Source organism: Gorilla gorilla, chromosome 21, assembly GCF_029281585.2.
Source record: "Gorilla gorilla gorilla isolate KB3781 chromosome 21, NHGRI_mGorGor1-v2.1_pri, whole genome shotgun sequence".
Lineage (NCBI taxonomy): Eukaryota > Metazoa > Chordata > Mammalia > Primates > Hominidae > Gorilla > Gorilla gorilla.
The window spans coordinates 74,595,951-74,622,646 of record NC_073245.2 but is presented as its reverse complement, the minus strand read 5'-3'; the positions used below and the strand labels follow the sequence as shown (position 1 = coordinate 74,622,646).

At 64.9% G+C, this 26,696-nt stretch overlaps 1 protein-coding gene across 2 annotated transcripts in view; it reads left to right on the top strand.

Annotated features, from left to right (window-relative positions):
- LAMA5 (laminin subunit alpha 5) overlaps positions 1-26,507 on the top strand; it is a 66,924-nt gene extending 40,417 nt beyond the window's left edge. Inside the window, exons 27-80 of one of the 2 annotated variants that reach the window (XM_055372877.2) lie at positions 81-241; positions 318-426; positions 1,534-1,631; positions 1,719-1,920; positions 2,049-2,175; positions 2,747-2,886; positions 3,405-3,520; positions 3,603-3,814; positions 4,213-4,417; positions 4,648-4,792; positions 4,990-5,130; positions 5,253-5,426; positions 5,693-5,794; positions 5,899-5,982; positions 7,115-7,345; positions 8,099-8,212; positions 8,449-8,573; positions 8,797-8,877; positions 8,983-9,197; positions 9,897-9,997; positions 10,208-10,388; positions 10,489-10,638; positions 11,669-11,820; positions 11,890-12,000; positions 12,756-12,867; positions 13,539-13,709; positions 13,902-14,098; positions 17,957-18,073; positions 18,239-18,393; positions 18,712-18,853; positions 18,962-19,064; positions 19,660-19,770; positions 20,508-20,687; positions 20,769-20,917; positions 20,991-21,161; positions 21,269-21,405; positions 21,622-21,775; positions 21,964-22,097; positions 22,179-22,341; positions 22,419-22,541; positions 22,649-22,797; positions 22,897-23,029; positions 23,113-23,256; positions 23,379-23,509; positions 23,645-23,815; positions 23,893-24,028; positions 24,122-24,267; positions 24,335-24,527; positions 24,600-24,764; positions 24,858-25,011; positions 25,119-25,252; positions 25,353-25,446; positions 25,599-25,718; positions 26,188-26,507. In XM_055372877.2, the coding sequence (XP_055228852.2) occupies positions 81-241; positions 318-426; positions 1,534-1,631; positions 1,719-1,920; positions 2,049-2,175; positions 2,747-2,886; positions 3,405-3,520; positions 3,603-3,814; positions 4,213-4,417; positions 4,648-4,792; positions 4,990-5,130; positions 5,253-5,426; positions 5,693-5,794; positions 5,899-5,982; positions 7,115-7,345; positions 8,099-8,212; positions 8,449-8,573; positions 8,797-8,877; positions 8,983-9,197; positions 9,897-9,997; positions 10,208-10,388; positions 10,489-10,638; positions 11,669-11,820; positions 11,890-12,000; positions 12,756-12,867; positions 13,539-13,709; positions 13,902-14,098; positions 17,957-18,073; positions 18,239-18,393; positions 18,712-18,853; positions 18,962-19,064; positions 19,660-19,770; positions 20,508-20,687; positions 20,769-20,917; positions 20,991-21,161; positions 21,269-21,405; positions 21,622-21,775; positions 21,964-22,097; positions 22,179-22,341; positions 22,419-22,541; positions 22,649-22,797; positions 22,897-23,029; positions 23,113-23,256; positions 23,379-23,509; positions 23,645-23,815; positions 23,893-24,028; positions 24,122-24,267; positions 24,335-24,527; positions 24,600-24,764; positions 24,858-25,011; positions 25,119-25,252; positions 25,353-25,446; positions 25,599-25,718; positions 26,188-26,327 (7,806 nt within the window). In that variant the 3' untranslated portion in view covers positions 26,328-26,507. Of the gene's footprint in view, positions 1-80; positions 242-317; positions 427-1,533; positions 1,632-1,718; positions 1,921-2,048; positions 2,176-2,746; positions 2,887-3,404; positions 3,521-3,602; positions 3,815-4,212; positions 4,418-4,647; positions 4,793-4,989; positions 5,131-5,252; positions 5,427-5,692; positions 5,795-5,898; positions 5,983-7,114; positions 7,346-8,098; positions 8,213-8,448; positions 8,574-8,796; positions 8,878-8,982; positions 9,198-9,896; positions 9,998-10,207; positions 10,389-10,488; positions 10,639-11,668; positions 11,821-11,889; positions 12,001-12,755; positions 12,868-13,538; positions 13,710-13,901; positions 14,099-17,956; positions 18,074-18,238; positions 18,394-18,711; positions 18,854-18,961; positions 19,065-19,659; positions 19,771-20,507; positions 20,688-20,768; positions 20,918-20,990; positions 21,162-21,268; positions 21,406-21,621; positions 21,776-21,963; positions 22,098-22,178; positions 22,342-22,418; positions 22,542-22,648; positions 22,798-22,896; positions 23,030-23,112; positions 23,257-23,378; positions 23,510-23,644; positions 23,816-23,892; positions 24,044-24,121; positions 24,268-24,334; positions 24,528-24,599; positions 24,765-24,857; positions 25,012-25,118; positions 25,253-25,352; positions 25,447-25,598; positions 25,719-26,187 lie in introns of both variants that reach the window. The other variant, XM_055372876.2, reaches the window with a different exon arrangement.
- The last annotated feature ends 189 nt before the right edge of the window (positions 26,508-26,696 follow it).

Here is a 26,696-nt window from a genome sequence, read left to right as displayed (position 1 = left end):
GGGAGGTGCTGGAGTGGGAGGGGAGGGAGGTGGGAAGGGCGAGGGGTGGCGGGCCTCCCGTCACCCTGCCTTCCCTGCAGGTGGATGTCCAGCTTCAAGTGGCAGTGCCGCAGCCAGGCCGCTACGCCCTAGTGGTGGAGTACGCCAATGAGGATGCCCGCCAGGAGGTGGGCGTGGCCGTGCACACCCCACAGCGGGCCCCCCAGCAGGGGCTGCTCTCCCTGCACCCCTGCCTGTACAGGTGAGTGGGAGCCGGTGGGGCTGGAGTCAGGGCACGCCCGGGGCTGCCCCACCTGCTGACCACCCTCCCCCCACAGCACCCTGTGCCGGGGCACTGCCCGGGATACCCAGGACCACCTGGCAGTCTTCCACCTGGACTCGGAGGCCAGCGTGAGGCTCACAGCTGAGCAGGCACGCTTCTTCCTGGTAAGGACCCCTCAGGTCCCCACCCCAAGGGGTCAGCTTCTTTCAGAAGATTTGAAACATGCATGAGAGGGGAGAGGACAGTTGGGGTCCCAGGTCCCCAAGGCGGCCACACTCACTCATGCCCAGCATGTTTCTTCTGGAACCCCTCCTGCAAGCGTTTTGTGGATTCAGTCCCTTTTGACGTACCCCCGAGCTGTTCCATGTGCTCAGGAAAGCACCTGCAGTCACAGCTCCCTGGCCCCAGGGCAGCCACCTCCTGGCACAGACAGCGTTGGTTGCCTGTTCTGGAACTTTCTTTTCTTTTTTTTTTTTTTTTGAAATGGAGTCTCACTCTGTCGCCCAGACTGGAGCGCAATGGCAAGATCTTGGCTCACTGCAACCTCCACCTCCTGGGTTCGAGCGATTCTCGTGCCTCAGTCTCCCAAGTACCTGAGACTATAGGCACTCACCACCATGCCTGGCTAATCTTTGTATTTTTAGGAGAGACAGGGTTTCACCATATTGGCCAGGCTATTCTCAAACTCCTGACCTCAGGTGATCCGCCCTCTTGGGCCTCCCAAAATGCTGGGATTACAGACAGGAGCCACCACACCTGGCCTGGAACTTTCTATAAATGCCACACAACATGTTCTGTGCAGCCGCGTCTCCCACCGTTGTGTCAGCGGATAAGTTGCCGTGTTCCGAGACACCAACTTCACATGGCCGCACGGAAAGGGAGCACCCATTTGCGGCTTGTGCCTGCTGAGTGCCTGCCTGGGTCAGGTCCTGGGAGAGCTGGGCCTGTCCCGGCCTGGTGGCACCAAGCAGCACTCGAGATAAGAGTGGGGGAACAGTGACGGATGGGAGGGCGAGGGGAGGAAGAGGGCTATGGGAGGAGCCGCATAGGCCTGTGGGCCCAGGAACTGGCCCACACGCTGGTCTGCGGTTGGGGTTTGTGCAGCTGGAGGAGGAGCAAGGGCATCTTGGAAAGAGCAAGGCTCGGTCGGACGCCTGGGTTTGCCGTTTCCTGGGTCTGAGCTGTGTGACCGGCCCCCCCCATCGTACCGCCTGCACCCCCTATCCTCCCCGCACCACGGGCGTTGCAGCATCTCGTCCCTCTGCCTGCAGCACGGGGTCACTCTGGTGCCCATTGAGGAGTTCAGCCCGGAGTTCGTGGAGCCCCGGGTCAGCTGCATCAGCAGCCATGGCGCCTTTGGCCCCAACAGGTAATGGCAGGTAATGGGGCTGGGAGGGGTGCGGCCGAGGGTCCGGCGGCAGGACCAGCTCTGACTCACCCACTGTACTCTCACCAGTGCCGCCTGTCTGCCCTCGCGCTTCCCAAAGCCGCCCCAGCCCATCATCCTCAGGGACTGCCAGGTGATCCCGCTGCCGCCCGGCCTCCCGCTGACCCACGCGCAGGATCTCACTCCAGCCACGTCCCCAGCTGGACCCCAACCTCGGCCCCCCACCGCTGTGGACCCTGATGCAGAGCCCACCCTGCTGCGTGAGCCCCAGGTGAGGGCCACAGTCTCTAGAGGGACGGGGGTGTCAGGGCAGGACTCCGGGCCCCAACCCAGGGCAGGTTGTCCAGGGGGCAGCAGGGGCTCATAGCTCAGCCTGCTCACTAGGGCCTATCCCTGCAGGCCACCGTGGTCTTCACCACCCATGTGCCCACGCTGGGCCGCTATGCCTTCCTGCTGCACGGCTACCAGCCAGCCCACCCCACCTTCCCCGTGGAAGTCCTCATCAACGCCGGCCGCGTGTGGCAGGGTGAGTGTCTGGTGTGGGGGGTGGAGAGGCTACCACACACGATGAGGCTGGAATGCCGGCGCCACAGCGTGGCCTGTGCTACCTGCTATGAGCGACAGGCAACATGACTCTGTCCTGCCATCAGTTCTCAAACTAGCTGCCCTTGCAGCCCGCAGCCCCTACCCACCCGCTCCCGTTCCCAGAAAAGCCTGGGTCTCGCCTCTGTCTCGTGCATTGGGAAGCCCCGTTGTGCTCCATGGCACGTGGCGAATTGAGGGCTTGCCCCAGGATGCCGCTGGCAGCACATGTGGCCCTGTGTGTTTGTCTGGTTCCTGGCTCAGCCAAGCCTGGGGTCCCGCACATGGAGTTGACCGGTACCTAGAGGTGTCCTGCATGACATCTGTAGGTCATGATGCGGCCAACCCCCGTGACATGAGGGGCCATCCTTGCGGACCTCTTGGGCACGTCCCATGCCTGTGGCCGTTGGCCAGCGGGCACTCCTTGGCTGCCCCAACGCTGCCATCTTCAACCCTCTGGGTGTCTTGGGGGCGCTAGAGATGGGGGCCTGACCCTGCCTTTCTCCCCTGCCCAGGCCACGCCAACGCCAGCTTCTGTCCACATGGCTACGGCTGCCGCACCCTGGTGGTGTGTGAGGGCCAGGCCCTGCTGGACGTGACCCACAGCGAGCTCACTGTGACCGTGCGTGTGCCCGAGGGCCGCTGGCTCTGGCTGGTGAGTCCCAGCTGATGTCCTGCTCAGGGACCAGCTGTCCTTATACTTGTCATTACCACTGTGGTACACTTGGGCTGGGTCTGTCTCTTCTGGGCCTGCTGAGGCCTGGCCTTGTGCCCAGCAAAGCAGCTCCTGCCTTTGGGGACCTCCCGATCCACCTTGTGAGGCTCCAGAGGGGCCCTGGACCCTGCACCCTGCACCCTGCTGGTCAGGGTGGCCTTCCTGGAGGAGGTGGGGCCTCCAGGAAGGAGAGGGAAGAGGAAGGCGTGGCCAGCAGACAGAGATGTGGGAGATACCAGGAGGTCTCATCAATGCTGCTGCCTCCTCACGCCCCCGAAAGCTGCTGTTTGGCTTGGAGTGGCCTCCCCTGAGCAGCCAGGGCCCAGGGCTGTGCTGGGCTGGCCTGCTGCTGCCAGGACTCTGAGCTGCCTGCAGGACCCTGGTCCCAGCCAGCCTCTGGGGGCCTCCCCGCTGCAGGCTCTGGGCCCGCGGGAGAGTGACCAGGCCTCACCCCCTAGGATTATGTACTCGTGGTCCCTGAGAACGTCTACAGCTTTGGCTACCTCCGGGAGGAGCCCCTGGATAAATCCTATGACTTCATCAGCCACTGCGCAGCCCAGGGCTACCACATCAGGTGGGCAGGGCTCTGGCAGGTCAGGGGTCCAGGGTGGGGGTCTGGGCTGGGAGCTGGCCTCACCACGTGCCCCTCCATGTAGCCCCAGCAGCTCATCCCTGTTCTGCCGAAACGCTGCTGCTTCCCTCTCCCTCTTCTATAACAACGGAGCCCGTCCATGTGGCTGCCACGAAGTAGGTGCTACAGGCCCCACGTGTGAGCCCTTCGGGGGCCAGTGTCCCTGCCATGCCCATGTCATTGGCCGTGACTGCTCCCGCTGTGCCACCGGATACTGGGGCTTCCCCAACTGCAGGCGTGAGTACCCCAGTCCTTGGGCACCCAGGGGCAGGGAGTTGGTGCCAGAGCCCAAGGTGGACGGGTCGACCAGAAAGCAGGTTCAGGAGAATGTTCTAGAGCCTGGCAGGGCAGCATTGCTGCCCCATCTGCGGGCCTGGGCCCAGGACTCCAGCTTGCGGGCCATGCAGAAGGTTTCAGGGACCAGCAGGTGGTCCACAGTCTCTGACGATGACGTTGATTCTGAGCAGCTGCCTCCATGCCAGGAGCTGTCCAAGGCTCAGCACCCGGGGCAGGGGTCCCTGTTCTTGTCTCCCCCGCCCCCGTCACACTGCCACATCCCCTAGGGCTGCATTCTGGGCCTCTGAGAGGGGCGGGACTGGGAAGAGGGGTCAGTAAACCCTATACCCGCCCCACAGCCTGTGACTGCGGTGCCCGCCTCTGTGACGAGCTCACGGGCCAGTGCATCTGCCCGCCACGCACCATCCCGCCCGACTGCCTGCTGTGCCAGCCCCAGACCTTTGGCTGCCACCCCCTGGTCGGCTGTGAGGAGTGTAACTGCTCAGGGCCCGGCGTCCAGGAGCTCACAGACCCTACCTGTGACACAGACAGCGGCCAGTGCAAGTGAGAGCCCAGAGCGGCGTCAGCGCGGCCCCTGGTGGCCTTAAAGACAGCATTTCCTCTAGCCAGAGGGTCCTGGCACCCACCCTGCTCCCATTTGTGCTCCCTGGGTGCAGCAGCGCCCTCTCCTCCACTTCTGGGAGGATGCTGCCTGGGTGGGGGGTGCCTACGAGGTCTCACTTTGGTGTGAGTGACCTGGGGTGGAGGGGGCTCAGCTCCTGCCCCTGCCACAGGTGCAGACCCAACGTGACTGGGCGCCGCTGTGATACCTGCTCTCCGGGCTTCCATGGCTACCCCCGCTGCCGCCCCTGTGACTGTCACGAGGCGGGCACTGTGCCTGGCGTGTGTGACCCCCTCACAGGGCAGTGCTACTGTAAGGTGAGTGAGGGCTGGGCCCAGATAATGGCCTCTCCCTCTGGCCTCATCAGCTGAAAGTGTTCTTACGGGCCTTTCTGGGCAGCTGGGGCTTCCTAGAAGCTTTTGGGAGAGTCATCCCCATTGGCAAGTGGGTACCAGGAACCTGGGGTCAGGCACCTGGCACCTGCCGACCACTCTCACTGTCCTCTTGTCCCTAGGAGAATGTGCAGGGCCCCAGATGTGACCAGTGCAGCCTTGGGACCTTCTCACTGGATGCTGCCAACCCCAAAGGTTGCACCCGCTGCTTCTGCTTTGGGGCCACGGAGCGCTGCCGGAGCTCGTCCTACACCCGCCAGGAGGTGCGCCTGCAGGACTGAGGGCATTGCCTTCTCGGGGAGGGCTTAGGTGGGACTGGATGCAAGATGGGGCCCTGTGATGTGTGGGCGTCCACCCGTGTGCACCCACACGTGTATGCCCACAGTTCGTGGATATGGAGGGCTGGGTGCTGCTGAGCACTGACCGGCAGGTGGTGCCCCACGAGCGGCAGCCAGGGACAGAGATGCTCCGTGCAGACCTGCGGCACGTGCCTGAGGCTGTGCCCGAGGCTTTCCCCGAGCTGTACTGGCAGGCCCCATCCTCCTACCTGGGGGACCAGGTAAGCAGGGCATCAGGTCTGGGGGAGGCACTTTGAGGATGGCCAGGACGCCTGAGAGGGTTGGGAGCCAGGAGTGGGGTCTGTCCAGGGAGGGGGAGCTCCATGAGGGTCCGTGAGGGTGCCCAGGCCCTGTCCCGGTAGGGAATGAGTGCAAGTATCCGGGCCTAGCGCAGGGCTCTGTGCTGGGGGTGCCCAGACCACTGCTGATGGGCTCTGAGCCTGTGGCCAGGGTCTAGCCAGGTCACCTCTGCCTGTCCCGCCTCCAGGTGTCATCCTACGGTGGGACCCTCCGTTATGAACTGCACTCAGAGACCCAGCGGGGAGATGTCTTTGTCCCCATGGAGAGCAGGCCGGATGTGGTGCTGCAGGTGAGGGAGATGAGATGATGTAGCAGGGTGGTTGGGTGGGCGTGGCACAGTGGCACCGTGGTCCAGGACCGTGCCAACCCTCACCTACCCATGTGCCTTCCCAGGGCAACCAGATGAGCATCACATTCCTGGAGCCGGCGTACCCCACGCCTGGCCACGTTCACCGTGGGCAGCTGCAGCTGGTGGAGGTGAGGGGAGCTGGCTTGGGCACCCAGGTCCCTCCTGGACCTCAGCTCATCTGGGAAGGCCGGAAGGGGTCCCAGTGCTGCTGTGCCCATTCTCCATGGTGGAAAACAGCCCAGGAGCAGAAGCGGGGTGGGGGCTGGGGGGGTCCACACACCCGTTGTCAGACATCTTCTGCGCTGGTCACCCTGGGGGTGTCATGCTGTCTTCCCACCTGCTTTGTGAGTCCCTGATCCCTGAGGGGTGAGCAGCTGCTCAGTAGCTGTTGGCTTCCTCCTCCATGCACTGCCTGTTAGCATCTTTTGCCCATTTCTCTTTGACTTGCAAATCTTTTTCCATCCTTTTAGAGTTCTTTGTTATTCTTGGTGCTTACCCTCTGTCAGACTTCAGAGTAACAACCGTCTTCTCCCCTCACAGCTCATGTGGTTTTTGTTTTTTTTGTTTTGTTTTGTTTTTTGTTTTTTTTGAGACAGTCTTGCTCTGTCGCCCAGGCTGGGGTGCAGTGGTGCAATCTCGGCTTACTGCAGCCTCTGCCTCCCAGGTTCAAGCAATTCTTCTGTCTCAGCTTCCCAAGTAGCTGGGACTATAGGCACCTGCCACCACACCATGATAATTGTGTATTTTCAGTAGAGATGGGGTTTCGCCGTGTTGGCCAGGCTGGTCTCGAACTCCTGACTTCAGGTGATCGTCCCACCTCAGCCTCCCAAAGTGCTGGGATTACAGGCGTGAGCCACCACACCCAGCCAGAGCTGTCTTCTGATGAATGGCCTTGTAGTTAATGTACTTGAATTTATCCTTTTTTCCTTGGCAGCAAGCGTTTTTGCATCTTGTTTAAGAAAGTATTTGTCACTACTTGATCAGAAAGGACCTGCCTATGTTTTCTTCTAGAAGCTTGGCTGTTCTCTTTGTATATTTCAATTCTTAAGGCATCTGGAGCTGGTTTGGTGTGTGGTGTGAGGCAGGGATCTAGGTGCTGGCTGGCCACATGGGAGACTGGTTTTTCTACCTGTGTGTACCTCCTCCTGCCCCATGGTCTTTGTGCCCCTCCATCCCCTACAGGGTTGGGGGGTCTGTTCTAGGCTCCCTGTTCTGTCCCATTGAGTGTGGCCCCACTGAGGTGCCATCCTGGACCCACAGGGGAACTTCCGGCATACGGAGACTCGCAACACTGTGTCCCGCGAGGAGCTCATGATGGTGCTGGCCAGCCTGGAGCAGCTGCAGATCCGTGCCCTCTTCTCACAGATCTCCTCGGCTGTCTCCCTGCGCAGGGTGGCACTGGAGGTGGCCAGCGCAGCAGGCCAGGGGGCCCTGGCCAGCAATGTGGAGCTGTGCCTGTGCCCTGCCAGCTACCGGGGGGACTCATGCCAGGTGAGGTTAGGACAGCACCAGACTGCGAGGCGGCTCACCTGTGCACACCCTTCCCTCCAGCATCCTCCCTGTGTTCCCTTCCTTGCTGCCTCCACTTCCTGTCACCCTACTCACCTCTCTTCCTGCCCCTGCTCTTCGCAGGCTGCTGGCCAACTCATGGGCCTGCCTGTCCCCTGCTGCCTGTCTGCCTGCCCCTCATCTGCCTGCCGCTCATCCGCCTGCCCCTCCAGGCACACACCCTCCATACCCCTTTTCCACCTGCCCCAGCCCCCACCACTGGGTCACCTGGACATCCCCCACCGACCATCCTGGCGTCTGCCTGTCATTCTGCCCATCCCTCGCCCACTGTGTGTCTGTCCAGCTGCTAATCTGCCCTGCTAATCTGTCTGCTGTAACTTTGCTCCTTCCGTATGAGGAGGTTTGTGGTTGAATACCTCCTAGAAGGAGTGGAAAGAGCAGGCCCTGGTCCACATGGAGGGGGTGGTCACCAGCCCCAAGGCCTGGTCATTCCCGAGACAGGACATCCGTGTGGCTTTGAGAGCTATGTCCTCAAACAGCAGCCAGGTGCTGGCCCACCTCCAGCCGGCCGAGGCCAGGAGTTCCTGACCAGCCTCTGACCCAGCGGTGACCACACTCCACGGGTTCCCAGTGCCTCGTGCCTGCAGGATCCCTGAGGGTCTGACCTGTGAGCTTGCAGGGTGGGGCCCCTCGTCCTCTCAATCGCTGATGCCACCTGCCCCCGTACGCCCTCAGGAATGTGCCCCTGGCTTCTATCGGGACGTCAAAGGTCTCTTCCTGGGCCGATGTGTCCCTTGTCAGTGCCATGGACACTCAGACCGCTGCCTCCCTGGCTCTGGCGTCTGTGTGGTGAGTAGGGGCTGGCGGGGCCAGGGGGGCAGCATTCACTGAAGGCACAGTCAAGCATGCCAGGGAAGACCAGGGGCTGCACTTCCAGGTCAACTGAGGTCTGGGGAAGGGTGTTGCCCAGTGGGGGACCATCTGGCCTTGGGCACAGAGTCTGAGGCAGGGGTGGTGGGAGCTGCACAGACTCGGCAGTAGGATGTGGGTGTCCACCATAGCGCTGACTGTCCACTCTGCCCCAGGACTGCCAGCACAACACCGAAGGGGCCCACTGTGAGCGCTGCCAGGCTGGCTTCGTGAGCAGTGGGGAGGACCCCAGCACCCCCTGTGTCAGCTGCCCCTGCCCCCTCTCAGTGCCTTCCAACAAGTAAGCCAGCCTCCTCCTGGGACGAGGCCCTGATGGTGCCAGGCTCCCTTCACCCAGCAGCGGGGTGGGTTCCCACTGCCCTCTGCAGAGGCCTGGACAGCTGGAGGTGTCCGTGAGGTCTGGACCCCCGACGCCTGGCGTGTGTTCCAGCCTGAGCACAGTGTGCTCGCCTGGGCCCAGGCACTGCCAGGGGCCTAGTGACTGACGCTGCTGGTCTTTGCAGCTTCGCCGAGGGCTGTGTCCTGCGAGGCGGCCGCACCCAGTGCCTCTGCAAACCTGGTTATGCAGGTGCCTCCTGCGAGCGGTGAGCTGGGGCCAGGGCAGTGGGGCAGGGCCTGAGTGCTGACCCCAGGATATGCGAGGGTGGGCGCCACGGGCCACTGACGGCCCCTCCTCACCCTGCTCCCAGGTGTGCGCCCGGATTCTTCGGGAACCCACTGGTGCTGGGCAGCTCCTGCCAGCCATGCGACTGCAGCGGCAACGGTGACCCCAACTTGCTCTTCAGCGACTGCGACCCCCTGACGGGCGCCTGCCGTGGCTGCCTGCACCACACCGCTGGGCCCCGCTGCGAGATCTGTGCCCCCGGCTTCTACGGCAACGCCCTGCTGCCCGGCAACTGCACCCGTAGGCGTCGGGCTGGGAGGGATGCACCCCGGGGGAGGGTTGCGCGGGGAGGAGGGAGGCCTGCTGGGCGTACCCCATAAGTAGGCTGTGTGCCTGATGCTGGGGCCCAGCCAGGACAAGTTGGAGCCAGGCTTCTGGGTTCATGGTCAACCCTTTCTCCCCCGCTATGATCAGGCCCCCCCACCCCAACGATCAGGCCCCTTCACCATCAGGCCTTCCCCCGACCATCACACCCTTTCTCCCTACCACAATCAGACCCTCCCCATACCAGGATCACATCCCCCCTCCCCTCCCCATGATCAGGCCTTACCCCTCTACGATCAGGCCCCCACCTTCACCATCAGACCCTCCCCCCAACCCATGACCAGCGCCCCCCCCCCACTTCACGATCACATCCCCTCTCCCCCCACAATCAGTTCCCCTTCATGGTTAGACACCACCACCAATGCCCCACCACTGGCAGCGGACACCAGCTGTCAGAGCAGGGCAGGCCATGGCAGGGAGTCTGCAGGTCCCTCGGGCCCAGGGGAGGCAGCTGGGGAGTGGGGCCGGGCTGGGACAGGAGTGGGTAGCCAGGTGGTCCGGGCGGCCTGGAGGAGACACAGCAGGAGGCAGTGAAGTGAGGGCTTAGGAGGGTGCCTAGGGGCTCCCTGGGGGGGTGAGAGGGCCCAGGGCTGCAGTCACGGACCCCTTCTGCAGGGTGCGACTGTGCCCCATGTGGGACAGAGGCCTGCGACCCCCACAGCGGGCACTGCCTGTGCAAGGCAGGTGTGACTGGGCGGCGCTGTGACCGCTGTCAGGTAGGGCTGTGGGGTAAGCAGGGCTGGGTGGGTGGGGCCTAGGGACTAGAGTTGGGGCCTGGGGAGAATCTGATAGGTGGGGCTGAGGGGCAGTGTTTGATGGGCAGAGCCTCAGGGGGTGGGGCCAGATGGGCAGGACCCCTGGCTTCCAGGTTGGTCTGGGACAGTCTTGAGGGCTGGGCAGGGCAGTGACCACAGCCTGTGCCACAGGAGGGACATTTTGGTTTCGATGGCTGCGGGGGCTGCCGCCCGTGTGCTTGTGGACCGGCCGCCGAGGGCTCCGAGTGCCACCCCCAGAGCGGACAGTGCCACTGCCGACCAGGGACCGTGGGACCCCAGTGCCGCGAGTGTGCCCCTGGCTACTGGGGGCTCCCTGAGCAGGGCTGCAGGCGTGAGTGCTGGCCGGTCACAGGAGGGCGGATGGGGACTTCTGAGTGGGGTACGCTCCAAGGTTCCAGGCCAGCCATGCTCACCCAAGCCCCCCACCACAGGCTGCCAGTGCCCTGGGGGCCGCTGTGACCCTCACACGGGCCGCTGCAACTGCCCCCCGGGGCTCAGTGGGGAGCGCTGTGACACCTGCAGCCAGCAGCATCAGGTGCCCGTTCCAGGCGGGCCTGTGGGCCACAGCATCCACTGTGAAGGTGCGTCCTCAACACCCCACTTCCCCACACCTGCTGGAGTAGGAATCCAAGTCCCACACAGCCTGGTGACCCCAGTGTTAACTTCGACTGCCCAGAGTGGTCCCAGTTGCCTTCCATTTCCCAAGAGACCCATGCCTGTCCAACTCCAACCACGCTGAGGAGCACTGCAGCTCCAATGCTGGCTGCACCCCTCTACTGTCCCTAGCCTTCCTGTGTGCCCTGGACCCACCCCATCTGCTGGCCCTGCCTCCCGCACTGACCCCACCCCTCCTCTGAACCCACCCCTCCTCTGACCCCACCCCTCCTCTGAACCCACCCCTCCTCTGAACCCACCCCTCCACTGACCCCACCCCCATTGGCCCCACCTCTTCCACTGGCTGCACCTCTTCCACTGGCCCCACACTTTCACTGGCCCCCTCTTCCTCCACTGGCCCCACCCCTTCACTGACCCCACCCCTTCACTGACCCCACCCCTTCACTGACCCCACCCCTTCACTGGCCCCACCTCCACTGGCCCCACCCCTCCACAGGCCCTGCCTCCACTGGCCCTGCCTCCTCCACTGGCCCCACCCCTCCACAGGCCCTGCCTCCACTGGCCCTGCCTCCTCCACTGGCCCCGCCTCTTCCACTGGCCCCACCTCCTCCACTGGTCCCACCTCCTCCACTGGTCCCCTCTTCCTCCACTGGCGCCACCCTTTCACTGACTCTGCCTCCACTGGCCCCGCCCCTTCACTGGCCCCGCCCCTTCACTGGCCCCACCCCTTCACTGGCCCCACCTCTGGCCCCACCCCCTTGTGCTGGCCCTACCTTCTCCCTGGGTGACCCCATGCCCTTCACTCCCATCTGACTCCTACCTGACCCCATGACTCTGCCAGAACTCTGGGACCTTCCCCACAGGTCCTGTGTCCCTAAGCTGACCTCATGACCTCTGGCTGAGCCCTCCCCACCTTAATGACCCCAGGGCCCCAGCTGATCATTCTCCCCTGGCCTGACCCCATGACACTGACCTGTGACCCCACATCGCCTGCAGTGTGTGACCACTGTGTGGTCCTGCTCCTGGATGACCTGGAACGGGCTGGTGCCCTCCTCCCCGCCATTCGCGAGCAACTGCATGGCATCAATGCCAGCTCCATGGCCTGGGCCCGTCTGCACAGGCTGAACGCCTCCATCGCTGACCTGCAGGTACTGAGCGTCCTGGCCTTCCCTCCCCAACCCGGGCCAGTGCAGGCCTTCACCTTCCGCTTCCCACAGAGCCAGCTCCGGAGCCCCCTGGGCCCCCGCCATGAGACAGCACAGCAGCTGGAGGTGCTGGAGCAGCAGAGCACAAGCCTCGGGCAGGACGCACGGCGGCTGGGCGGCCAGGCAGGAGCCCCAAGACCCCCCAGGGCCCCGGGAGGCTTTCACCTGTGTTCCCTGCGGTTCGCTTGTCCTCATTCAGCATATGTTACTTCATGCCTCATACATGTGTCAGTGCAGGGGACAGGAGCTGGAGAGTCTTAGGGGTTGACCAAGTCACTGAATTACTATCTAAACTACCTAATACATTTGTTTACCGTGTATAATATCACTCAAATGTCTTTTTTTTTTTTTTTTTGAGACACAGTTTTGCTCTTGTTGCCCAGGCTGGAGTGCAATGGCTCAGTCTCGGCTTACCATAACCTCTGCCTCCCAGGTTCGAGCGATTCTCCTGCCTCAGCATCCTGAGTAGCTGGGATTACAGGCACACGCCACCACGACCAGCTAATTTTGTATTTTTAGTACAGATGGGGTTTCTCCATGTTGGTCAGGCTGGTCTTGAACTCCTGACCTCAGGTGATCTGCCCATCTCAGCCTCCCAAAGTGCTGGGATTACAGACGTGAGCCACTGTGGCCGGCCTCAAATGTCTTAATGAGTAACTATGTCATTAAATTGACAGGAAATAACAAATGGCAAGTAATAACCAATTATTTTAGGTAACTAACAAGTGATAAATAACAAGTCATCAGATAAGAGAGTTAAATAGATAAGGGGCCCCTCTTCCCCGGAACCCTCGGCGCTCCCCCAGACCCCAGGCCCTCCCTTGCCACCCCGACCCTCGCCTACCAGCAGCGTGGGCTAGTGGGCTCTTCCTCCACAGGCCGTGGGGACCCGAGACCAGGCAAGCCAATTGGTGGCTGGCACCGAGGCCACACTGGGCCATGCAAAGACGCTGTTGGCGGCCATCCGGGCTGTGGACCGCACCCTGAGCGGTAGGGGCCAGCCTAGCCAGGCTCAGGGCTCAGAGCCAGGAGGGCTGCCTGGGGTAGGGGCGGGGGTGCCTGGCCCAGCTTGGCCTGGAAGAACAGGCAGGGTCTGTCTGTTTAGATGGGAGACGACGCCTCTGGAGTGAACAGTAGGGCAGGGTCAGGAGGTCGGCGACACAGCCGTGTGGCCAGACAGGTGGCCCCGGGAGACATCAGACCCCTCGACAGCCTCCCCAGGAAACGTGCCGGTTAGATGTTCACGCTCACAGATATCCCGTAGTGCACACTGAGACATGGGACTCAGGAGAGACTTGGCTCCCTGAGCCTGCCTAACAGGACCTGCCAGCCCAGCCTGAGGGTCGGCAGGGGGTGCCATGTCAGAGAGAGCTGGCCAGGGAGCAGGGTGGGCCAGGCGGAGAGGGGCAGGACGAGAAGGCTCAGAAGCTGGCTGAGCAGACTGGTGTCGGGGTGTTGGAGGCACTGCAGGAGGTGAGGGCCGGGCAGGTGAGGCAGCCGTGGCCTTTCGCCAGGTGCTCCAGGGGCCACCCAGGTGCGCTCAGGTTCCGGGCCGCTGGCCTGCCAAGGATGGCAGGGCTGGGGTCTTGGGCTTGGAAGCCAGCAGGCAGAGGTGCACTAGTACGGGCGGCCCCAGGCTCTGACGAACCCCTGCCCCACAGAGCTCATGTCCCAGACCGGCCACCTGGGGCTGGCCAATACCTCGGCTCCATCAGGTGAGCAGCTGCTCCGAACACTGGCCGAGGTGGAGCGGCTGCTCTGGGAGATGCGGGCCCGGGACCTGGGGGCCCCGCAGGCAGCAGCTGAGGCTGAGTTGGCTGCAGCACAGAGATGTGAGTGGTGTTGTTCCTGGCAGGCGGGGTGGGGAGAGGCAGGGACCTGGGAGCTCCAAGGGGGAGGTCAGCATGGAGTGGCATCAGGTGGGCATCATGGGGCAGATGGGTCTGGCGGGCACCAAGTGGAGACCAGGGGTCACGAAGGGGCCTGGCTTCCAGAGTGACCACCCTCACCCTGGTCTCGGCTAGTGCTGGCCCGAGTGCAGGAGCAGCTGAGCAGCCTCTGGGAGGAGAACCAGGCACTGGCCACACAAACCCGTGACCGGCTGGCCCAGCACGAGGCTGGCCTCATGGACCTGCGAGAGGCTTTGAACCGGGCAGTGGATGCCACGCGGGAGGCCCAGGAGCTCAACAGCCGCAACCAGGAGCGCCTGGAGGAAGCCCTGGTGAGGAGCCCGGACTTGTTCTTCCTCCTGCTCTTCTTCCCGCCTCCTCTCTGCAATCCCTCCCCTCCCCCGCTCCTCCCCTCCCCTCGTCCTCCCCTCCCCTCGTCCTCCCCTCCCCTCGTCCTCCCCTCCCCTCGTCCTCCCCTCCCCTCGTCCTCCCCTCCCCTCGTCCTCCCCTCGTCCTCCCCTCCCCTCGTCCTCCCCTCGTCCTCCCCTCCCCTCGTCCTCCCCTCCCCTCGTCCTCCCCTCCCCTCGTCCTCCCCTCCCCTCGTCCTCCCCTCCCCTCGTCCTCCCCTCCCCTCGTCCTCCCCTCCCCCTCCCCTCCTCCCCCTCCCCTCCTCCCCCCCTCCCCCTCCCCTTCCTCCCCCTCCCCCTCCCCCTCCCCTTCCTCCCCCTCCCCTCCTCCCCCTCCCCTCCCCCTCCTCCCCCTCCCCCTCCCCTCACCCTCCAGTCACCCTCCCTCACCCTCCAGTCACCCTCCCTCACCCTCCAGTCACCCTCCCTCACCCTCCAGTCACCCTCCCTCACCCTCCTCTCCCCTCCCTCACCCTCCTCTCCCCTCCCTCACCCTCCTCCCCTTCCTTTCCCCCTCCTCCCCTTCCTTTCCCCCTCCTCCCCTTCCTTTCCCCCTCCCCCTCCCTTGCCCTCCACCCCCTCCCCCTCCCTTGCCCTCCACCCCCTCCCCCTCCCTTGCCCTCCACCCCCTCCCCCTCCCTTGCCCTCCACCCCCTCCCCCTCCCTTGCTCCACCCCCTCCCCCTCCCTTGCTCCACCCCCTCCCCCTCCCTTGCTCCACCCCCTCCCCCTCCCTTGCTCCACCCCCTCCCTACCCTCCTCCCTCCCCCTCCCTACCCTCCTCCCTCCCCCTCCTCCCTCTCCTCCCTCCCCCTCCTCCCTCCCCTCCCTCCCCCTCCTCCCTCCCCTCCCTCCCCCTCCTCCCTCCCCTCCCTCCCCCTCCTCCCTCCCCTCCCTCCCTCTCCTCCCTCCCCCTCCTCCCTCGCCCTCCTCTCCCTCCTCCCACTCTTCCCTCGCCCTCCTCGCCCTCCTCCCTCGCCCTCCTCGCCCTCCTCCCTCGCCCTCCTCGCCCTCCTCCCTCGCCCTCCTCGCCCTCCTCCCTCGCCCTCCTCGCCCTCCTCGCCCTCCTCCCTCGCCCTCCTCGCCCTCCTTCCTCGCCCTCCTCTCCCTCTCCCTCTCCCCCTCCCCCTCTTCTCCCTCTCCCTCTCCCCCTCCCCCTCCCCCTCTTCCCCTCCCCATCTTCCCCTCCCCCTCTTCCCCTCCCCATCTTCCCCTCCCCATCTTCCCCTCCCCCTCTTCCCCTCCCCATCTTCCCCTCCCCCTCTTCCCCTCCCCATCTTCTCCCCTCCCCCTCCTCCCCTTCCCCCTCTCCCCGTCTTCTTCTCTCCCCGCCTTCTCCTCTCCCCCTCCTCCCCTTCCCCCTCCTCCCCTTCCTCCTCCCCTTCCTCCTCCCCTTCCCCCTCCCCTTCCCCCTCCTCCCCTTCCTCCTCCCCTTCCCCCTCCTCCCCTTCCTCCTCCCCTTCCCCCTCCCCTTCCCCCTTCTTTCCTCCTCCTCCTTCTCCTTCCCTTTCCCCCTCCCCTTTCCCCCTCCCCTTTCCCCCTCCCCTTTCCCCCTCCTTCCCTTCCTCCCTCCCCTTTCCCCCTCCTTCCCTTCCTCCCTCCCCTTTCCCCCTCCTTCCCTTCCTCCCTCCCCTTTCCCCCTCCTTCCCTTCCTCCCTCCCCTTTCCCCCTCCTTCCCTTCCTCCCTCCCCTTTCCCCCTCCTTCCCTTCCTCCCTCCCCTTTCCCCCTCCTTCCCTTCCTCCCTCCCCTTTCCCCCTCCTTCCCTTCCTCCCTCCCCTTTCCCCCTCCTTCCCTTCCTCCCTCCCCTTTCCCCCTCCTTCCCTTCCTCCCCCTTCCCTTTCCCCCTCCTTCCCTTCCTCCCTCCCCTTTCCCCCTCCTTCCCTTCCTCCCTCCCCTTTCCCCCTCCTTCCCTTCCTCCCCCCCCTTTCCCCCTCCTTCCCTTCCTCCCCCTTCCCTTTCCCCCTCCTTCCCTTCCCCCCTTCCCTTCCCCCCTCCTTCCCTTCCCCTCCTTCCCTTCCCCCCCTTCCCTTCCCCCCCTTCCCTTCCCCCCCTTCCCTTCCCCCCTCCCCCTCCTTCCCTTCCCCCCTCCCCCTCCTTCCCTTCCCCCCTCCTTCCCTTCCCCCCTCCTTCCCTTCCCCCCTTCTCTTCTGTTCCTCCCCAACCTCCCCCTCCTCTTCAACCTCCTCTCCTCCTCTCACCCTCCCACTCTCCTGCTACCCCCCTCTCCCTCTTCTCTCCCTCCCCCTCCCCTTCCTGCTCTCCCTCCCCCTCTCCCCTTCCTGCTCTCCCCCTCTCCCCTTCCTGTTCTCCCCCTCTCCCCTTCCTGCTCTCCTCCTCTCCCCCTCCCCCATCCCCTTTCTCCTCTCCCCCTCCCCCTCTGCCCCTCCTGCTCTCCCCCTCCTGCTCTCCCCCTCCCCCTCTGCCCCTCCTGCTCTGCCCCTCCCCCTCCCCTCCCCCTGCTGCTCTCTGCCTCCCCCCTCCCCCTCCCCTTCCTGCTCTCACTCTTCCCCCCTCCCCTTCCTGCTCTCACTCTTCCCCCCTCCCCTTCCTGCTCACTCTTCCCCCTCCTCTCTCCCCCTCCCCATTCTCCTCCCCCTCCCCTCCTCCTCCCCCTCCCCTCCTCCCCCTTGCCCCCTCCCCTCCTCCCCCTTGCCCCCTCCCCTCCTCCCCCTTCCTCCTCCCCCTTCCTCCTCCCCCTTCCTCCTCCCCCTTCCCCCTCTCCTGCTCCCCTCTCCCTGTCCCCCTCCCCTCTCCCCCTCCCTCTCCCCCTCCCTCTCCCCCTCCCTCTCCCCCTCCCCCTCCCTCTCCCCCTCCCCCTCCCTCTCCCCCCTCCCCTCTCCCCCTCCCCCTCCCCTCTCCCCCTCCCCCTCCCCCTCCCCTCTCCCCCTCCCCCTCCCCCTCCCCTCTCCCCCTCCCCCTCCCTCTCCCCCTCCCCCTCCCTCTCCCCTCTCCCCCTCCCTCTCCCCCTCCCTCTCCCCTCTCCCCCTCCCCTCTCCCCCTCCCCTCTCCCCTCTCCCCCTCCCTCTCCCCTCTCCCCCTCCCCTCTCCCCTCTCCCCTCTCCCCCTCCCCTCTCCCCTCTCCCCTCTCCCCTCTCCCCCTCCCCTCTCCCCCTCCCCTCTCCCCCTCCCCTCTCCGCCTTCCCCTCTCCCCTCTCCGCCTTCCCCTCTCCCCTCCCCTTCCCCTTCCCTCTCTCCTTCCCCTTCCCTTCCCCTTCCCTTCCCCTTCCCTCTTTCCTTCCCCTTCCCTTCCCCTTCCCTTCCCCTTCCCTCTCTCCTTCCCCTTCCCCTCCCCTCCTCCTTCCCCTCCCCTCCTCCTTCCCCTCCCCTCCTCCCTGTTCTCCTGTCCTCTCCCTCCCCATCTGCTGATCATCCCCCTCCCCCTCCTTGTCCCTCCCCACTCCTCATCCCTCCCCACTCCTCATCCCTTTCCCCACCTCGTCTATTCTCTCCTTCCCCTTCCCCTCTCATTTCCCCATCTCTCCCCACCCCCTCCCATCCTTTCCTCCTCTTCTCCCCCTCCCTGTCCCCTCCCCCCTCTTTTGCCCCCTTCCCCCCTTCCTTTCTCTTCTTCCCCACTTTTCTGTCTACCCCTCTATCCTCCTCCTTCCCTCATAGTCACACGTTCTACCTCTCCCCTCCTCTCCCCTCCTCACCCCTCCCCCCTCCTCACCCCCCATACTCACCCTCTTTTCTTCTCCCTTCCCTGCCCTGCTGTCCACCCCATCACATCCTTTATTCTTTTCTTACCCCTCATTGTCCCCAACTCCCCTGCATTGCCTTCAGCAAAGGAAGCAGGAGCTGTCCCGGGACAATGCCACCCTGCAGGCCACTCTGCATGCGGCTAGCGACACCCTGGCCAGCGTCTTCAGATTGCTGCACAGCCTGGACCAGGCTAAGGAGGTGAGTGTAGCCCCTGGCCCCTGTCACCACCCCATCCATGGCCAACTCCCTCCCAGGCCCGTGGGCAGCTTTGTGTGCACACTTGTGTGCAGAGCCCGCCCTCAGGGTCATGGATCAGGTGGCTGTGAGCAGGATGAGGGGCTGCTAAGTCCACTCAAATTCCAGGAGCTGGAGCGCCTCGCCGCCAGCCTGGACGGGGCTCGGACCCCACTGCTGCAGAGGATGCAGACCTTCTCCCCGGCGGGCAGCAAGCTGCGTCTAGTGGAGGCCGCCGAGGCCCACGCACAGCAGCTGGGCCAGCTGGCGCTCAATCTGTCCAGGTGCGTGGCCAGGAGAGGAGGGGCCCTGGGCCCACCCTGGGGATGCAGACAGGGCCTTGGGAGGGCCAGCTGGTCTGAGAAGGCTCCTAGGGGCTGAGGCCGTTGTCCTCAAAGAAGCCAGGCCTTCCTCAGCTCCACGGCAAGCTGGGGCCCAGAGTGACAGGAGCAGTACACCCAGCAGGCGACAGGCACAGGCAAAGACCTGGAGGTGGGACTTGGGCAGGCGCGGGCACAGCTGGTCGTGAGCGCAGGAGGCTGGAGAGCCAGGCCGAGGGTGTCTGCGCTCACCCACTCCTTTGACCCTCCCTTCCGCTGCAGCATCATCCTGGACGTCAACCAGGACCGCCTCACCCAGAGGGCCATCGAGGCCTCCAGCGCCTACAGCCGCATCCTGCAGGCCGTGCAGGCTGCCGAGGACGCTGCTGGCCAGGCCCTGCAGCAGGCAGACCACACGTGGGCGGTGAGGCCCCTCACTTCCCCTCAGCCCCAGCAGGAGCGCCCCCACTGCCTGCACCTCCTGCAGCCCCGGCCTGCGTGTCTGAGCCACGGTCTGCCTTGGCATCCACAGACGGTGGTGCGGCAGGGCCTGGTGGACCGAGCCCAGCAGCTCCTGGCCAACAGCACTGCACTAGAAGAGGCCATGCTCCAGGAACAGCGGAGGCTGGGCCTTGGTGAGTGCTGGGCTCCGATGGGGGCCCTTAGGCCTGCTGGGCATCTGAGCTCCCAGGGACCCTCAGCCCCTAGCCACATGCACGCATGGGGTTTGTGGGTCACTGCAGCATGGTTTGGGGTGGGAGAGCTTTGGAGATGGCTCCCCAGCTGCTTGTGTGTCAGCCCCGGGGAGCCCTGCAGGGGAGTCCAGGGAGGAGCAGCCTCCTGCGAGGCACCGGCTGAGCTACAGGGCACAGGGAAAGAGATACGTGGCCTCTGCTCTGCTGACCCGAGGGCCACACGCGTGCCAAGCTGCGCAATGAGAAAGGTGTGAGCTGCTAGGACCAGAGGGCTGTCTCTTCTGAGCCTCTATTGTTTCATCTGTACAATGGGGACAGCTATGCCTGCAGTGGGACCAGAGGCCTTCAGGGAACAGAGGCCGCGCTGAGATTCAACACCTCCCCACAGGCCAAGGGACTCCATGTCTGAGTGTCCCTGTCCATCTGTCTGCCTGTGTGTCAGCCTTGCTCCTCCTGGGGTCAGAAGGGTGGAGGTGGGCTGCAATTGTATAGTGGGGGTGAAGCTGCCTGGGAGCTGAAGCTGCCTCCCCCGCAGTGTGGGCTGCCCTCCAGGGTGCCGGGACCCAGCTCCGAGATGTCCGGGCCAAGAAGGACCAGCTGGAGGCGCACATCCAGGCGGTGCAGGCCATGCTTGCCATGGACACAGGTATGCGGAGCCTGGGCCCGGCTCTCGCAGCCGGCTGACCACGAGGCTCTGTGACAGTGGTGCTGGCCACATGTGGTTGGTGAGCGCTCACTGTGCTGCTGAAGAGACCCCCACAGTGGGCAGCTGGGGCCAGACACAGAAAGCCTACCAGGGAGGTGCCAGGGCTGCAGATAGCACAGACAGCCCCAGCCGTCGGGAGCCTGGCAAGCTTGGAAGTGCTTTGGGTAGAAATGGAGGTATAGGTGGGAGGGCTGTAGGCCTGGGGGGGTATTGGGGCACACCCTGCAGGAAGGGCACCCAGGAGGGCACAGTGGTCAGTGTGGCTAGAACCAAGGGGCTGGCAAGACCTTGGGTGGTGAGGACCAGGGCTCCCACCCTGAGAGGCTTGGAGCAGAGGACGATGTGGCCTCACCCAGTTTCTGAGGGACCCCTGTGGCTGTGGACTGTTCCCAGCAAGCCCAGGAGAGATGGTGGGGGCCAGGTGGTGGGAGGGCACATGTCCAGGGACCAGCTGTGGCCTGAGAGGCTGGGTGCCTGTCCTGGCATGGAGGGGGCGTCTGGTGGAGGCGTCTGGTGGAGGATGAGTTTGGGTTGCACTGAGCAGCGGGGTGTGAGGGTCTCACACGATCCATAGGGGGTTGGATGTCCCTGTTGCTGGCCCAACAGAAAGACTTGGGGACATGAAGCCAGGATGGTCCCCGCTGGCCCCTGCTGAGCCTGCCCTCTGCCCACCACAGACGAGACAAGCAAGAAGATCGCACACGCCAAGGCTGTGGCTGCTGAAGCCCAGGACACCGCCACCCGTGTGCAGTCCCAGCTGCAGGCCATGCAGGAGAGTGTGGAGCGGTGGCAGGGCCAATACGAGGGCCTGCGGGGCCAGGACCTGGGCCAGGCGGTGCTCGACGCAGGCCGCTCAGGTGCGCCCATGGCCCTCGCGGTGCCCCTGATGGAGGCAGGGCAGGGTGGGGGGCAAAGGTCTCAGGCCTCCCTCTCTGCAGTGTCCACCCTGGAGAAGACGCTGCCCCAGCTGCTGGCCAAGCTGAGCGCCCTGGAGAACCGCGGGGCGCACAACGCCAGCCTGGCCCTGTCCGCCAGCATTGGCCGCGTGCGAGAGCTCATTGCCCAGGCCCGGGGGGCTGCCAGCAAGGTGGGTGAGAGTCCCAGGGGAAGGTGGACATCAGGGAGGGTGGTGGTGGATGCTGATGGACCGTGCCCCGCAGGTCAAGGTGCCCATGAAGTTCAACGGGCGCTCAGGGGTGCAGCTGCGCACCCCACGGGATCTTGCCGACCTTGCTGCCTACACTGCCCTCAAGTTCTACCTGCAGGGCCCAGAGCCTGAGCCTGGGCAGGGTACCGAGGATCGCTTTGTGATGTACATGGGCAGCCACCAGGTACCGGGCTGGCTGGGTGGATGGGGCCCGAGCTCAGCCTCTGTTTGGAAATGAGCGGTGCCTGGTCCCTGGTCCCCATCCCGACTGTGTGTCTGTCACTGCCGCAGGCCACTGGGGACTACATGGGTGTGTCTCTGCGTGACAAGAAGGTGCACTGGGTGTATCAGCTGGGTGAGGCGGGCCCTGCAGTCCTAAGCATCGATGAGGACATTGGGGAGCAGTTCGCAGCTGTCAGCCTGGACAGGTGGGAGGCCCAGGAGAGAGGCCGGATGCCTCCAACTGCAGGGCCCGTGCCCGTTCGCCATCTCTCCCCTCTCCGTGTGCACCCACCACCCTTCACCTCTCCGTGCCCACTCGCCACCCGTCACCTCTCCGTGCGCATCCGCCACCCCTCGCCTCTCCGTGTGCACCTGCCACCCCTGGTCTCTGCCCACTCGCCACCCCTCGCCTCTGCCCTCAGGACTCTCCAGTTTGGTCACATGTCCGTCACAGTGGAGAGACAGATGATCCAGGAAACCAAGGGTGACACAGTGGCCCCTGGGGCAGAGGGGCTGCTCAACCTGCGGCCAGACGACTTCGTCTTCTACGTCGGGGGGTACCCCAGTACCTTCACGGTGAGCCCGCCCGGCCTGGGGCAGCCTGGGAGGGGCTCCGCAGCCCCGAGTCGCTTGTGTCCTGGAGAGCCGCGGGTTCTCTTGGTATCTTGCCTCAGTCCGTCCTGCTGTAGTCTGAAGTCCCCTTGGTCCATCCTGGAGGGGAGGCGCCTCAGGCCAGGTGCCCTGACCCAGCCCTGTGCCCACAGCCCCCTCCCCTGCTTCGCTTCCCCGGCTACCGGGGCTGCATCGAGATGGACACGCTGAATGAGGAGGTGGTCAGCCTCTACAACTTCGAGAGGACCTTCCAGCTGGACACGGCTGTGGACAGGCCTTGTGCCCGGTGAGTGTGGCCTGCCCTCCCTGTCTCCACCCACCCCACCCCACCCCACCCTCCGCTGACCCCAGAATCTCCGACCTGCAGCTCCAAGTCGACCGGGGACCCGTGGCTCACGGATGGCTCCTACCTGGACGGCACCGGCTTCGCCCGCATCAGCTTCGACAGTCAGATCAGCACCACCAAGCGCTTCGAGCAGGAGCTGCGGCTCGTGTCCTACAGCGGGGTGCTCTTCTTCCTGAAGCAGCAGGTACGCCAGGCACACCCGTCCCGCCATCCCGGCTTGCACTGACCCTGCCCCACACTAACCCTGCCCTGTTTCTGCAGAGCCAGTTCCTGTGCTTGGCCGTGCAAGAAGGCAGCCTCGTGCTGTTGTATGACTTTGGTGCCGGCCTGAAAAAGGCCATCCCACTGCAGCCCCCACCGCCCCTGACCTCGGCCAGCAAGGCGGTAGGGCCAGGGTGGGGACCAGGGTGGCAGGGAGAGGAGGTGGAACGATGGGGGCAGGGCAGGCCGCAAGGACACAGCTGGCCCTGGAGCCCCCACTGGTCCTATAGATCCAGGTGTTCCTGCTGGGGGGCAGCCGCAAGCGTGTGCTGGTGCGTGTGGAGCGGGCCACAGTGTACAGCGTGGAGCAGGACAATGATCTGGAGCTGGCCGACGCCTACTACCTGGGGGGCGTGCCGCCTGACCAGCTGCCCCCGAGGTAAGCACTGTGCGCAGCTGGGGCTCCGAGGCCAGGCTGTTGGGGCGGTAGGCTGGGCTTGGAGGTGGCGCCCTGACCCGCATCCCCGCTTCCCCACAGCCTGCGACGGCTCTTCCCCACTGGAGGCTCAGTCCGTGGCTGCATCAAAGGCATCAAGGCCCTGGGGAAGTATGTGGACCTCAAGCGGCTGAACACGACAGGCGTGAGCGCCGGCTGCACCGCCGACCTGCTGGTGAGCAGCCCTCCCCGGGCTGGGGGTGGCATCTGTGGACATGCAGGGGCACCTGCGGGCACTCAGGGATGGCCTCCCTGCAGGTGGGGCGCGCCATGACTTTCCACGGCCACGGCTTCCTTCGCCTGGCGCTCTCAAACGTGGCACCGCTCACTGGCAACGTCTACTCCGGCTTCGGCTTCCACAGCGCCCAGGACAGTGCCCTGCTCTACTACCGGGCGTCCCCGGTGAGACCTCACACCTGTGCCCATTCCCCACCCCGCGGTGGCCGTCGGAGCAGTTGGGACTGGGGTGTCTGGAATGAGTCTGGGTCCCCAGGCCGGCCGGCTGACCTGGCTGCCGTCCCCAGGATGGGCTATGCCAGGTGTCCCTGCAGCAGGGCCGTGTGAGCCTACAGCTCCTGAGGACTGAAGTGAAAACTCAAGCGGGCTTCGCCGATGGTGCCCCCCATTACGTCGCCTTCTACAGCAATGCCACGGGGTGAGCCTGGCTGCTGGGCCCTCATCGTGAAGGTCTGGAGGGACGCCCGCCTGTACTTGCCTGGACCTCTGTCTCCTCTGAGGTGGGGGTGGGCAGGGTGGGGAAGAACCGAGCCTCCGGCCTCCCGCCCCCCAGAGTCTGGCTCTATGTCGATGACCAGCTCCAGCAGATGAAGCCCCACCGGGGACCACCCCCCGAGCTCCAGCCGCAGCCTGAGGGGCCCCCGAGGCTCCTCCTGGGAGGCCTGCCTGAGTCTGGCACCATTTACAACTTCAGTGGCTGCATCAGCAACGTCTTCGTGCAGCGGTGAGCCTGGTGGGCGCTGGGGGGCAAGGTCCCAGCTGGCCTTCTGCAGCTGCTGACCGCCTGCCCGCCCTGCACAGGCTCCTGGGCCCACAGCGCGTATTTGATCTGCAGCAGAACCTGGGCAGCGTCAATGTGAGCACGGGCTGTGCACCCGCCCTGCAAGCCCAGACCCCGGGCCTGGGCCCTAGAGGACTGCAGGCCACCGCCCAGAAGGTGGGCGCCCCAGGGGTGAGCAGGCAGAGCTGGGGTGGCTGGAAGGGTGGCCCCTGTGTGAGCGGCCCCTGCATTCACCATCCACGCCCCCAGGTCTCCCGCCGCAGCCGTCAGCCCACCCGCCATCCTGCCTGCATGCTGCCCCCACACCTCAGGACCACCCGAGACTCCTACCAGTTTGGGGGTTCCCTGTCCAGTCACCTGGAGTTTGTGGGCATCCTGGCCCGACATAGGAACTGGTAAGGCCAGGCCCGGCTGGGGTGGGCTGAGAGGGGCCGCGCAGGCTGACGCCAGCTCCGCTTCCAGGCCCAGTCTCTCCATGCACGTCCTCCCGCGAAGCTCCCGAGGTCTCCTCCTCTTCACTGCCCGTCTGAGGCCCGGCAGCCCCTCCCTGGCGCTCTTCCTGAGCAATGGCCACTTCGTTGCACAGATGGAAGGCCTCGGGACTCGGCTCCGCGCCCAGAGCCGCCAGCGCTCCCGGCCTGGCCGCTGGCACAAGGTGAGGGCTGAGAAGAAGGAAGGTGGTGGGCAGGGCCTAGCAGCCCTACCCTGACCCATCTCCTGCCCCCAGGTCTCCGTGCGCTGGGAGAAGAACCGGATCCTGCTGGTGACGGACGGGGCCCGGGCCTGGAGCCAGGAGGGGCCGCACCGGCAGCACCAGGGGGCAGAGCACCCCCAGCCCCACACCCTCTTTGTGGGCGGCCTCCCGGCCAGCAGCCACAGCTCCAAACTTCCGGTGAGAACCATCTTGCCCCAGCCCCCACTCCCCACCCACTGTTCACCTTTCAGCTGCCCTGGGCCCTAATCCCTGCCCTGTCTGCTCCTATAGGTGACCGTCGGGTTCAGCGGCTGTGTGAAGAGACTGAGGCTGCACGGGAGGCCCCTGGGGGCCCCCACACGGATGGCAGGGGTCACACCCTGCATCTTGGGCCCCCTGGAGGCGGGCCTGTTCTTCCCAGGCAGCGGGGGAGTTATCACTTTAGGTCTGTGGGTGCTGGCATCCCAGGCCCCAGCAGGGCAGGGCAGGGGGCTCCAGGAGGTTCTGGGGAGGGGCCCCTCCTTCCTTCTCCATCACAACCCCTCCCCGCAGACCTCCCAGGAGCTACCCTGCCTGATGTGGGCCTGGAACTGGAGGTGCGGCCCCTGGCAGTCACCGGACTGATCTTCCACTTGGGCCAGGCCCGGACGCCCCCCTACTTGCAGCTGCAGGTGACCGAGAAGCAAGTAAGCCTGGCAGAGGTGGCGTGCCAGGGCAGGGTTTGCCTCCCCATTCTGGTGACCTCGGGGGCACAGCCTGACCCTCCCTCCCTTCCTACCCCGCCAGGTCCTGCTGCGGGCAGATGACGGAGCAGGGGAGTTCTCCACGTCGGTGACCCGCCCCTCAGTGCTGTGTGACGGCCAGTGGCACCGGCTGGCAGGTGAGGCCCCTCCTGTGGCCAGGGCACTCTGCCAACCCCACCCTTCTGCAGAGCAGGAGACAGGCGGGACTCTGGGTGGGGTGGCTTCTTTTGGGGCTGGAGAGAGGCTGGGCTGAGGACCACCTGGCCTCAGGAGTCCCCCTTTCTCCCAGTGATGAAAGGCGGGAATGTGATCCGGCTGGAGGTGGATGTGCAGAGCAACCACACCGTGGGTCCCTTGCTGGCGGCTGCAGCTGGTGCCCCAGCCCCTCTGTACCTCGGGGGCCTGCCTGGTGAGTGTGGCCTTGATCAAGGGTGGGGGAGCTGCCCCTCAGGACTAGGTGCTGCGTAACCTACCCTACTCCCACCCCCCCACCCCCTCCCACCCCCCACCCCCTCCCACCCTCCTCCCACCCTCTCCCACCCTCCTCCCACCCTCCTCCCCTCCTCCCACCCCCTCCCACCCTCCTCCCACCCCACCTTCCACCCCCCACCCCACACCCCCTCCCACCCTCCTCCTACCCCCTCCCACCCCCCCACCTTCCACCCCCCTCCCACCCCCCCACCTTCCACCCTCCTCCCACCCCCCCACCCTCCCCCCACCCCCCACCCTCCTCCCACCCCCCCACCTTCCACCCCCCTCCCACCCTCCTGTGATGTGGAATGAGACAGGGGCTGGGTGGGGCACTGATGTTTGGGAAGGGCCTGTGGGTCTCTAGCTGCCCCCCAACCAGCCTTCTTCCATCTCCCCTGTGCCCCCAGAGCCCATGGCCGTGCAGCCCTGGCCCCCCGCCTACCGCGGCTGCATGAGGAGGCTGGCAGTGAACCGGTCCCCCGTCGCCATGACTCGCTCTGTGGAGGTCCACGGGGCAGTGGGGGCCAGTGGCTGCCCAGTCGCCTAGGGCACAGCCAACCCCGGCCCCTGGTCAGGCCCCTGCAGCTGCCTCACACCGCCCCTTGTGCTCGCCTCATAGGTGTCTATTGGGACTCTAGGCTCTACGGGTGACAGATCTTGTTTCTGAAGATGGTTTAAGTTATAGCTTCTTAAATGAAAGAATAAAATACTGCAAAATGTTTTTATATTTGGCCCTTCCACCCATTTTTAATTGTGAGAGATTTGTCATCATCACTGCTTCCTCCTTAAAAATTAAAAAGTAACTTCTGTGTAACCGAATGTTGACTTAAATACAGAGAGAGTCTCAAGACAGGTCTGGAACCGGCCTGGACAGAGGCACCAAACTCTTCCTGGGGTGACCGTTTTCCGTTGTTAG